At 37.9% G+C, this 12,817-nt stretch overlaps 1 protein-coding gene across 2 annotated transcripts in view; it reads right to left on the bottom strand.

Annotated features, from left to right (window-relative positions):
• The window catches only part of DLK1 (delta like non-canonical Notch ligand 1), a 44,853-nt gene extending 33,825 nt beyond the window's left edge, over positions 1 to 11,028 (bottom strand). Inside the window, exons 1-5 of one of the 2 annotated variants that reach the window (XM_051978362.1) lie at positions 10,907 to 11,028; positions 10,313 to 10,401; positions 9,799 to 9,900; positions 8,592 to 8,652; positions 6,141 to 6,271 (exon numbers count right to left, since the gene is read on the bottom strand). In XM_051978362.1, coding sequence (XP_051834322.1) covers positions 6,141 to 6,271; positions 8,592 to 8,652; positions 9,799 to 9,868 — 262 coding nt within the window. In that variant the 5' untranslated portion in view covers positions 9,869 to 9,900; positions 10,313 to 10,401; positions 10,907 to 11,028. Of the gene's footprint in view, positions 1 to 6,140; positions 6,272 to 8,591; positions 8,653 to 9,798; positions 9,901 to 9,992; positions 10,230 to 10,312; positions 10,402 to 10,906 lie in introns of those variants that run through there. The other variant, XM_051978361.1, reaches the window with a different exon arrangement.
• Between the last annotated feature and the right edge of the window lie 1,789 nt (positions 11,029 to 12,817).

The raw sequence follows: 12,817 nt of genomic DNA on the forward strand, positions 1-12,817 counted from the left end.
TGTCTGATATATTTCTTGATAGCTATACTTGACACATTGTTGAATAGAGTAATCTCTGTTGTCACGTCTATCTTTGAATCTTATATAGTTCTGGCACTTTGAGGAAAGCCTTTAAGGTTTCATTTTGCTCTAGTCAAACAGTTCTTTAAGTCAATAAACTATATTTTAACAGACCAGAAGCAGCAAGCTACACATATAACAGTCATTTCAGTATGACATGGCTCTATGCAATCAGATTATCTACTCATTGGAGGAAAGGACAAAGTAAATACCAAAATAGAAGAAAGGATTAAAGTGAGATGAAGGGACTTGTGTGACTATAGCAGGTGACCTGCTTTTGAAAACTGAGATGTAGATAAAAGAAAAAAAAATTGTATTAAGATTTTTAAAGGAAATTGATTGATGTAAAAATGGTTGTTACATAAATTGTTGCAGAAAGAATTATTAAAACACTTTAACAGTAATAAACAATCTCCATGTGGAATAAAGATGTAGTAACCAAGAGCAGTGTGAATTTACATTACAAGTTCATTTACAAGACACAGAATAGAAAAAAAATGGATTATTAACAATATTACCTCCTCAAACCTCAAAAGGTTATTAGGAAGAATGTAAATAGCTGTGCATAAGAGAGAGTTAAACTAGATTATTCTGAAAACAGTTACTCATTCATGTTGACAACAATTAAACACAAAACAAAACAGACCCTTTGGCATTTTTATGCAGATTTGTTCTTAAATAAGAGAAGAGTGACAACATTTGCACTCAATTCACCCTTATACCCAATATACTGTGTAAAGCAGTGTTAATATAAAGAGCAGGTAGGAAAGAAGGAAGGAAAGAAGGAAGGAAGGAAGAAGGAAGGAAGGAAGGAAGGAAGGAAGGAAGGAAGGAAGGAAGGAAGGAAGGAAGGAAGGAAGGAAGGAAGGAAGGAAGAAAAGACTGAAAAGACATAAGCAACTGCAGAATCATACACATGATTTCTTTATGACACTTTCATGCATGCATCAAAAATAATCTAAGTGAAAACAGATGACAGAGGGATAGATAGATAGAAAGATAAATAGACAGATAAAACAGTGAATTTTGTCTTGCCACTGGCCTTTATTTATTGACTGGGGAAGAGAGAGTGAGGCTGACGACATTGTGCAATTCTGCCTCACTTAAATCCAATTCATGCTTGACTCAAGACATCATCCAGTGGTACCATTGGTCCTTTTCAAAAATGAAGAATGAACAAGAACAACCACAACACGAGCATTTATGAATTGCATACTATCTGTCAGGTACTTTCCTAAGCACCAGAAATAAAAATACAAGCAAAAAAGAAATCTATTTCCTGGCCCCAAAGAACTTATTTATACTCTAATGAGAGAAGACAGTATGTATGTAAAAGGGAGCTGAAAAGGGATGGGGGAGAATGAACACAGAACCTATTTACTTGGGGATAAAGCAGGGAAGTGATCTGGAGTGCCATGGGCTGTTCTGAATTTAACAGTCAATTTTTTGACAAAATTTGTCTACAATGATTCATGTGTCACACAGCTGACTAAGAAATGCAGAGAATAAAAGATTCTGTTGCATATTTAGTGCCACTTATAAAAGTATCCAAGCTATTAAAAAACAACACTCTTAAGGAAAGGGTGACACGTAAGCCAAAAGTGGTCTGTGGATAAACTCCTAAAGTAAATTGATCTAGTCTTAATTGCTTATTAAACAAATGCTCAATTCAAATGATTATCACATACCATAGCAAATCAAATGGATAGTTTTTAATTTGATACTAGAATCATAAATCAATGAATGACAGATTTAGAGTAGGAAGAAATCTCTCACATCATTGATTCCAACCTATTCATTTATAGATGAAAAAATTGAGGACAAGAGAGTTTCAGGGGCTTATCCAAAGTCACAGAATTGAGATTTAAACCACAATCTTTTGACCCCAAAACTTAGATTTTCCCCCCACTATACCCTACTCAGCCTAGAAGTATTTATACTCATAGTCCTAGAGTCAGATTCAGAATCAGAGTGTGAAAGGATCACAGTGACAGTCTTTACTTCACCTTTCATCTCAACAACAACAAAAACAATAAACAAAAAAAGAAAAAAGAAAATACATTTGTTTTATTGCTGCTATCTAGGAAATATTTGCTGATGTGATCATCAACAAAATGTCTTCAAGGAAATTGATTTTAATTGCATAGGCAGATCTTTAACAGAATTTTGATTTAACTTCCAATACAACCATGGCAACTTAATCTAGTATACCAACCTTAGTTGCTGTTTTCACTCTGGAAAGATCTGAGTCACAAAGAGCACAGTGCATTTTCAAACTCCCATATTCAAAGGAATTAATTAAAGATAGAATAATTAGAGAATTATAGACCAGCTCTAAAACAATCACCTTGACAAGAACAATTCTTCATGCTTATGGGAAACTTTGTTAAAGGCTGCATTTGAAAGGAAGCATTGTAGAATGGATACATCCTGGCTTAAGAGTAAGGAAGAACTGATTTGATTTCTACCTCAGACACTTATGTCCTTAGTTTGCTCATCTGGAAGATAAACAGATTGGGTTTGATGGTTTCTAACATCAATTCCAACTCTGTATCCATGACCCTATGAGTTACTAAACCATCAAATTCATAAAAAAGAAAAATGATACTCTTAGTGCATGGCATTGCATCTTCTGCCTTTATACTGGACATTTATCCACATCTTCCTCTTCTATTGTGCTTCAAAGAGTGCCTCTCGTTCTTCAAGAAGTTCTGTACTCTGGTGACTCTGGAGGACAGAGTAAGACTGATGGCTTTGCTCAATGAAATTCAATTCATGAACAATTAAAGACATTACCTTTGTGATGTCAATGGTCCTCTTCAAGAAAGAAGCATGAACAGCAACAATGACTCAGGTACTACCTTATTGTTGTATGAAGTCTTTTCTTATTCTCCCTCATCCAGTGACCAGCAATAGGAAACCAATCACTTGGTGCAGCCAGATGAATTGAAAAATTCATTCTAGTAATGAATGATACTTATGATACTAATAATGAATCTCTCCACATAACTCAATGAGTGTCATTCCCCTCTCTGGGCATCAGTTTCTTCTTCTAGAAAATCAAGGACCTTCAAGGTCCTTTCCAGCTTTGTGAATTTGTTTTCTAAGTGCCTTCCCAAGTGTAGTGAAATAGAAACAATGCTAGGTTCTAATTTCCCTTCTATAGCTTCCTGGCTCTGTGATTTTTGCAAGTCATATTAAGTCTGAGTTTTAGTTTCCTTATTTGTAAAATGAGGAGAGTAATACTCACACCACCTCCTTTACAAAATTGTGAGGAAAATATTTTTCAATAGCACTTAAGTTGTTATTGAAAAAAGAGCTATTTTTATTGTTCTAGTTATTTTTCTCCTATTTTTAAGTCTATTCTAGTTTTGACCTTCTATGGCATGTGGGTGGCTCAGTACATAGAACAATGGGTCTGAAGTCAGGAATACCTGAGTCAAACCCCATCTCACTCATTCACTAAGTAAGTGACTCTGAACCAGTCACAACTCCTTCTTGCCTCAAATTTCATCGACTACAGGATAATAACAGGACCTACATTTGCATGGTTGATGTGAGAATCAAAAGAGATAATTATTTGTGAAGTATGTATCAGTTCTTGGCACACAGTAAATATTTAATGCATGCATGTTTCCTCCCTTTCCCCTGATTCTTACCTTAATTTCAGCTCTGACATTATGTTAAAGGACTCTTCTAACTCCAGCATTCAGTGTCTTATGGGCACAAATTCAATTGATTGTTTGGATAGGTTTACTAAGGGCCAATTTGTAACCTACTGTTCATCACTCTGGCTGCCCTGGAGCATGCCTATGCATTTAGTTGACTACTCTTTTAGAATACAGGAGAGGGAATTTTAGAAATAATTCTGATCTCTTTATTTTACAGATAGGAAAATTGAGGCTGAGTGATTGTTCTAATAACATCTCTCAGTGCCTTGTCTTTCTATAAAGGAACCAACTACCATTTTAGAACTTAACTTCTCCTGATAGGTTTACAGAAAGGCATTTAGGGAGCATGATGGATAGAGCATTGGGCCTGGAGTCAAGATCTGAGTTCAAATCTGGCCTCAGATACTAATAGTTGTGTGATCCTGAGCAAGTCACTAAACCTTGTTTGCCTCAGTTTCCTCAATTGTAAAATGAACCAGAGAAGGAAGTTGCAAAAGACTCCAATATTTTTGTCAAGAAACCCCCAAAGGGCATCATGAAGAATCAAATATGACTGAAAAACAAGCAACATTAATTAATCAATCCCTGAGCTGTTTTTGCCCTGCCTTACATTTCTTAGGTACCTCCCATGTACAGGACAAGCACACAATAGATACATAACAAACATTTTATAATTGATTACCTGCAGCAGCCTTTTTACAATTCTGACACTATGTTAGTTCAGATTGATTTGATCATGTTTAATAATTAGTTTGTCCAAATAAAAAAGACTATTCTTAAATGCACCTCAGAAAAAGTATTTGAGTTGAGTTGAGTTGAAAATGAAATTCAAACAACATTTATTAAGTGTCTACTACATGAAAAGGACTATAGGGGATACAAAGAGGAGCCAGACAGTTCTTCCCTCATTGAACTTACAATCTATTAAGGGGGAAGGACAATATATGCATGTATAATACAAAACAGAACATGGTAAGTGCATAAGTGAGTTACAAAGTTATAAAGAGAGGAGAACCATTGCAAATGAATTAGGAAAGGAATCAAGGAAAAGGTTACATTTAATAAGGGTCCTGAAGACCAGCTTATCATTTTTTTACATTATTGAATGACTTTGTTAAGATGGCATATGAAATACTTGTATCATTTTTGGATATTTTCCTCAAAACAATTTGACAAAGCAATAAGACTTGTTCTTTGACCTGAACATCAACAAACTCAGCTTTGTCTGTATTTTATTACTACTTCTCCTTTTTTTAACCTATTTCTTTTTTTAATATTTAATAACTTTTTATTGATAGAACCTATGCCAGGGTAATTTTTACAGCATTATCCCTTGCATTCACTTCTGTTCCAATTTTTCCCCTCCCTCCCTCCACCCCCTCCCCCAGATGGCAAGCAGTCCTTTACATGTTGAATAGGTTACAGTATATCCTAGATACAATATATGTGTGCAGAATCTAACAGTTTTCTTGTTGCACAGGGAGAATTGAATTCAGAAGGTATAAATAACCCGGGAAGAAAAACAAAAATGCAAGCAGTTTATATTCATTTCCCAGTGTTCTTTCTTTGGGTGTAGCTGCTTCTGTCCATCTTTGATCAATTGAAACTGAATTCAGCTTATCATTTAAGAGACTGAATGACTAAACCAAACTCATACAGGCAGTGAAGAGAAAGAAAGAAGGACAGGGGACAAACATATCAAATAGTATATGCTAGGCACTGTGCTAAACTCTTTACAAATATATCATTTGATCCTCAAAACAACCCTGTGACATAGGTGCTATTATTATCCCCATTTTGCAATTGAGAAAATTGAGGCAAACTGGTTAACTGATTTGTCCAGGTTAGATAGCTATTAGGTGTTTAAGGTAGGAATATGAAATTAGGTCTTCCTGACTGCAAATATAACATTATTTATTGTTGCATCCAGTTACCCAGGGACTACATCTAATACAGTCACCTCTGCCATTTTCTGTAGGTATTCATAAGTATCTAAACTGACCCAAACCTCATCTGTGTCCTCACAGAGTCTTGTCTGATGATTTTGAATCTCTGTCATCTCCCCCTTCCTTCCCTGCTCCTAGATGTTCATGTACCCCACTCATATACACATACCTTCATATTTTTCCCATTTATAAAATCATCCTTATCAACACCTCAATAACAGCTCCTCAAAAAGAAGACTGCTTGATTCTAAAAATGATCTTGTCTTATCCAGAATATCTAGCACAGTCCTGGGCACACAGTGATGTTGAACAAAGCCTCTATGCAAAGCAGAAGTGGGTCATCTCCTACAAAACTGTTAGCTCGCTTGGATCAGTAGATGGCGAACTTGTCCATTAAATCATGAAGAACTATAGACTGTTGCCCTTATCAGTTTGAAAAAGTAAAAATACTGTATTCACAAACCTATGTCACAGAGACTTCCGATCCAGCCATCTTCACAGATACATTGCCATGGCAGGGAACAGCTTCCATGTAGACAGCCAGGAAAGGAAACACACTCATTGCACAGGGGTCCCTGCCAACCAGGTCGACACCTGCAAGAATCCAGGGTTTACTTAGATGAAAGCAAAATTAGTCAGGATATTACATGATATAATTAAACTGAAATTCCATCCAGCTCAGCAATTAGGGAAAAAAGTAGAAGAGATAAAGAAAGGTAAAGAGATAAAGGTAAAGAAAGAACGAAAAGAAAAGGAGGACATCTAAGCAATCATAGAAATATAGAGAAAAAAGGAAAATACTGAAGATCGAAACTTCTAATTGTCTTTGTGAGTAGAATAATAAGGTCCTTAAGGATAGGACTACTTCTGAAAGCATAGCATTTACTTAGCATAGGGCCAACACAGTATCTTTAATAAATGCTTGTTGATTGATGGATGAAAGTAAATGGGGATCCCAAGAGATAGTGAATTAGAAAACTGGGACTTGGCACAAGTCCCAACTATAAGATAGAAAGTGGAAGATAAATACAGCTGTCCATCACCTGCTACCTTGTCTTAGGTCTGTCCAGAGGCAACTTCACTCTCCTCTCCTTGGTCCTCTCAATGCTTCCTATATAGATATACCTATCTCAATACTCTATGACCTCTTCTCTTGGATTCCTGGCCCATTCTTATAACTGAGTTACCTGTAAGACTTCCAAATCACTCTTGTCTCTAATCCATTTTAATTTTTAAATGAAATAAATAGAACTTCTATTTTGAAAGAAAAATAAAAAAGAAGAGAGGAAATGTAGTTTTAATCCTTCCAGAATAAAACGAACAAGAATTTTTTTGAAAAGCAATCTAGAGTTTTGATTTTTGATCAACCCTAGAAATTACTACTAGGCATATATCCTCAGGAAGCCAAAGATAAAAATGTATTTTCCATATGCGTAGAAATTTTCATAACAATACTTTTTGGGTTAAAATAACTGAAAAGCAGAAGCCTATTGATTGAGAATGGCCAAAAACCAAACAAACATAATTCATGTGGCACTGTTGTGCCAAAAGAAAAAATAAATAGGAATAATTTAGATAAGATTGGCAAAATATATGAACATATACAGAGCACAGTAACAGAACCAGGGAAACAACCTATATGACTACAAAAATCTATGTAAGAAGAACAAAAACTATAACTATATATGTGTCATCATGATGATCAAATTTGTCCCTACAGAAAAAGTAAAAAATAATGAACTTCTCTCCTTTCTTTGCGGAGGTGGGGAGCTATGGGTGTGGAATATTACATATATTGTTAGATTTGGTTGATATATTGGCTAGTTTTGCTGAAGTATATATAGTTTTTCTTTTCAAATCACTGTTTCAAGGAATAATTCCATTGCTAGAGGAAAGAGAAAGGATATACTTTGAAACTAAGGTGGAAACAAAACCAAAATCAGTAAAAAAAAATTTAAAAGGAAAAAAAAAAAGATGTATTCTCAGAATACTTAAATACTTAAGGAACAAGTGATTTTATTCATTGTGGGTGCTGCCTCCAGCTATGTAGATAAGAATCCCTTTACTCCCTCAATGGAAGTCATCACCTGGTGCCCAATTTGATGATGGTGAGCCTCTCTAAATAAGGCTGGTCCTTAGAGGACAGATATATACTTCTGCAAGAAGCCCTTACTATCCAACTTGAAAAAAAAAAAAGAGCTTTAATTCGGCATGCATAGACTTTAAAAACCAAGGGTCACATCCACACTAAAATGAGGCATTGGGGGGGGAGGAAAAAGCATTCGACCCAAAAAAAGCTTAAACTCTCTAGTCTAATCCAAGGCAAAATGCCAAAATGGAAAGCCTTTTTTTTCTCTTTAACTAAAGAACTTGTGCATACCTAATAGCTCTTTGTCTAATATGAGCCCACGCTTGGATCATTAAACTGCCATTTCTAGTTGCCAGAAAAGGGGCAGAGATTATTTTGAGAGCAGCAGCTTTGTGACTCCCCCATTCTAGTGGGTCGGACAACTCTCAATGGTGAATCCACCTGCCAATCATTAATCAATCAAACAACAAACATTTATTATATGTCTTCAATGTGCTAGGCACTATATTGGGAATACAGACAAAAATGAAACATCTCTGACCTCAAGAACATAACATGCTATTTATCAAGAGAAATAACATTAGCCATATATAAATATCTGCAAAATATATCACCAAGCATTAAGGACTGACCTCATAGTCATTTTATCCTAGAGGGATATACCAGGTTATCCTAGAGGGAAGCTAGCTAGCTAGCTATCTAAGGGAAGGGAAAGGGGATCAGGGAGTGAAGGAACCCTTGTAGAAAATCTTTGATTTTCAATCTTAACCATATATTCAATATTGCTCCCAAAGACCACCCAGGTCTTAATGCCTTTCTCCTCACCTACACTGGTCCTTGTCACAGATTCCTCTGTCCGGGTGACAGCTGACCTCACATTCCAGGCCTAGAATACAGAAAGTACCCATGAACTCCAGAAAACAAAAAGAAATAGAGAAAACTGGCATTTTTATTGGAGGAGCTTTATAGGTCTCCTTAAGGCAGCAAAAAGATTACCTTTGGGTCTTAAAAAGGTCAAATAGTCCACAAACAGAATCAGAGGAAAACCCTTATTTTTAGTTGGTAAAATAATGAAATTTAACTTTCAAAAACCCTCCATTGTCCCCCAAAGGTGCTAAAAAATATATCACTATGTCACTATAAAATCCATGATGGGCCTTTGTCTGCTGGGCTCCCTGGCATGACTTGACTATGCAACCATCACAATAGTCTGGGAACCTGGAAATGTAGGTGAGAGTTCCAGATCACGCATTGCTTTTAGCCTCTAATATCCTCAGTCTCCTCATCTGTAAAATGGAGGTCTGCAAAATCTACACATGGTTTAGTTTACAATGCTATTGTAAGAAAAAGCACTTTATTTTGTTTTGCTTTGTTTTATTTGAGGGGTTCTCTTACATTCATGAATGATCTGCACATAATATGTTCCTTTTATTTGAAAAACACCCCAAACCTGGCTCCTTTGGATAGAACAGAAAATATAGATACCTATATTGATTAGAGATCTCAAAGTACCTATAGCCTTGGGAGGAAGAAAACTGTTCACAAACAGACAAATAAAGCTCACCCAGAGAACTAGGACATATATTGCATCCCCATTCTGCTCAGGATTAGAATGTTACATGTCAAGAACCTGATATGTTTGCAAAGTTTTGATGTTTAGGGATGCGTGTCCTAGGGGAATTGTCCAAGCCTAAAGCTTCAGGCCCTGGGCCCTGGGCCTTGAATTCTTTCTTAGCCATCAAATTTCTTGACAGTGCCTATATCTTGTACCCTTACACATCCCTCCCCAGGAAGACTTTCTCTAGAAGAGTGGTGCCCTCCGAAAAGGAAGCCCTCCAGACCAGCAGGTGAAGGGAGCATTGCGCCAAAAGAGTACTAGGGAAGGATGGACACATCCCTAGAAGAAATGCAGAGGAAAGAGCACTTTCCCCTCGGGGCGCACAAATTCTGCACCTAAGAAATTGTGAGATGAGATCTAAACTGGGGGAGTTTAACAGGAGGAAAAGCAGAAGAGGCTGGAACAGATGCTTACCTAGAGCAGAGAAGAAGCAAAAAGGTGGCCCAATAACGCACAATAGCAGCAAGGATACCGGGGCGAACATCACAGCACCAGAGGGGGTTGCTTGGACACTGGCTGCGGAAGGGGAAAGAGTATCCGATGAGCCTGATGACTCCACCTTCTCGAGTAGCTAACAGCGGCCACCCGATCTCCCAGATGCTTTTTACCAATTAAGGTTTGGCGCTGTCCAGTCTCTTAGGATCCCTCTTCCCGGAGTACACACTCAGTTTCCCAGTGCAGTCAGTATAAAACCTGCCGTCCCATCCACCTTTGATCACCCGAGTCCCTCCGCGACCGCCCCAGGGTGCAGTGGCGCGCCCAGCCTAGCAAACTGAGTCTGCCTGCACTGAGAGAAACATGGAGCAGAGCGAGCTGGGGGAACCCCACCCGCCGGTCGCCCTCCCGCTGCCAGAGCCGCCCCCGCCCAGCCCCAGTTTACACTCCGTTCTCCTCCCTCGGTCCCGGGGCAAGAAGGTGGCTGTCATACCTCAGTCTGGGGAAGCCGGCGGAACTAAGTGGGCAAGCCCGGATTGAGTGCCCCAGGAACTTAAAGCTTTCTGCTTTCAACACTCATTTCTAAAATCAAACATCGAAAATTTAAGCCTCAGAAACAATACAATCTCACATATGGGCAAACTGAGGCCCAAAGTTGAAGGAGTTGTCCAAAGTCCCATAGGCACGCAGGAGCAGAGCCGGAATTCGACTTTAGTGTGAACTCCGCTTCCTAAAGATCGTCTTCCCTAGAATTTGAGAGAAGCCCCGGCCCCTGCAGGGAGTCCAAATAGAACCTGTTTACTGAGTATCTGTGATCCCTCCTGCCTCCCACATATTCTTCCATGTATCTTGCATTTGGTGCCCAGTCACTTCTCTCTAACCCTTAGGATTACGGAATTTAGTCTGGAATCCCAAAAGCTAGGATATGTTCAGATACACACTTTAAATATTAACACACCTTAATTGTTTAACCTGGTGTTCTCTTCCCTTCTCCCAGTTATCCGAAGCCCTGAAGATGTGTTAATGTGTTCAGGGTCAGTTTTATGAAGCTGGGTTGGGAAAATTTAATTTGTAAGCATCTTCCTACCTTGGCTTTTGATTCTTTGTTCTCCTTAGTGCCCACCTCATAGTCTCTTATCTCGCCCCCTCTCACTGTCCAGGCGCACAATGGCACTTCGGGATACTTTATCCTTCCCCTTAACTTCTCCCAGTAGAAATCACTTTCCTAGCTGATATGATCAGCTGTTATGTTGGAATAACTGAGAGAGAGAGAGAGAAGGGGGGTGAGGGAGGAAGGGGGAGGAGGAAGGAGAGGGGAAAGGAGAGGGAGAAGATGAATGGAAGAGAGAGGAGGAGGGAAAAGGGGAGAGAGACAGACAGACAGACAGACAGACACAGAAACAGAGACAGAGAGAGACAGAGAGACAGAGCAAGAGACAGAGATTTCTACTTTGAAAGAGGATCCAAAGAAACAATGCTAAAAGCAATTAGAATTACTATCCAACTTCAGGCACCTTCTAGATAGGTGAAAGTGGAATGGGGATGAGTATTTTGAGGCAGAAATAGTGGGAGCTGGAAGGCACCCCAGAATTATACAATATAGAATGTCACAGTTGAAAAGAACCTGAAATTCTGTTATTGATTAATAGTTACATGAACTCAAACAAGAGGTGATTGTATCTAGATTGTACATATTCCTTATTACCAATTCTAACAGTAAGAGACTTCAGACTTGCAGGTATCAAAAAGAAAGAGGTAGAATTTCTGATTGTGATTATGAGAAAGAAATGGAAAAACAAAAAGGAAAACAAACAACAAATAATTCCTTTCTTCAAAAAATACTTTATCCCATATCTCCTGTGGATAACTGATCTCAATGTCTTTTCAAGTGCCCAGATTGGAGATATACTTTGAAGCTGTTTAATTAACAAGTAAAGCATTATCCTTTATCCAAAAAGGCATTTATTAAGCATTAATTATGTGTAAATAATTTGCCTAAATACAAGATATATAAATAGAAACATAGAATACTTCTATTCTCAAGAAACTTTTATTCTAATGGGAAGACAACAGATTTCACCTGCAAGTTAAATAAAACATTAATAGCCCTTGGTTGCAACACCAAAGTAGATGCTAATACTGCTTTATTGAGAAGTTCATTGATAAAAATCATAACAGTTTCTGATGTTGAACCATTTGACAATGCCATCAGCTTTGTTGACAAGAACTTTTTGTTTTTTGTGGTTCTTCAGTAGATGTAGCTGTAGCTCCTGCAACAGTAGTTGTAAGATTGCATCTCCACAGGGGTTGCTTCCCAGGATGATGGCTGAGGCACTAGGCTGAAAGCATTACTATTCCCAAGACTTTTTGGGTTCAGGGTCTGGAGCTGTCTCCATCAGAAAGATGTGGACCAGAGAGATCTACTTCAGAGCCCAAAGACTGCATTTTTAAGTGAAATTTTTGATAGAGTGTTGTGGGGAGTGGGGATAGGGGACATGCACCTTAGTGGAGGGAAAACTGGACAGCTTGGTAAATTTAGGCTTCACCTTTTGAGAGCACATTCAATTATCAGTTCAAACAGAAATACTATTTAAGTTTGAAATGACATGAAAAAAGTGTATATGGATATAAATTTGTCCAAATTTCTCATAGGGAAGAATCATAGACCATCAGCATACATTCCAGAATAGTTCCCTGGGGTACAAAAGAAATAAGTGCCCCTCTTACAGACTTTCTAGACATACCCAGTTCCTTGTGGAGAAATGAATTTGAAACTGGGGAGAATCAATTGTGTTGATTTCCATACACTCTCCACTTTCTTGCTTGTCCAGAAAGTTTTAAGAAAGGAAAAACAGATAGTATTCTAGAGTTGAAGAATGAAGGATCATCTCAACAAGTTTATATTCTGAACTTGCTATGTTACACTTTCATGAGATTTCAAGCAAAATAGGCTTCAACCAATGGAAGTCAAAATTAGATTTCTCATTTTGTTGCTTGA

The sequence above is a fragment of the Antechinus flavipes genome, chromosome 2 (assembly GCF_016432865.1).
Source record: "Antechinus flavipes isolate AdamAnt ecotype Samford, QLD, Australia chromosome 2, AdamAnt_v2, whole genome shotgun sequence".
Lineage (NCBI taxonomy): Eukaryota > Metazoa > Chordata > Mammalia > Dasyuromorphia > Dasyuridae > Antechinus > Antechinus flavipes.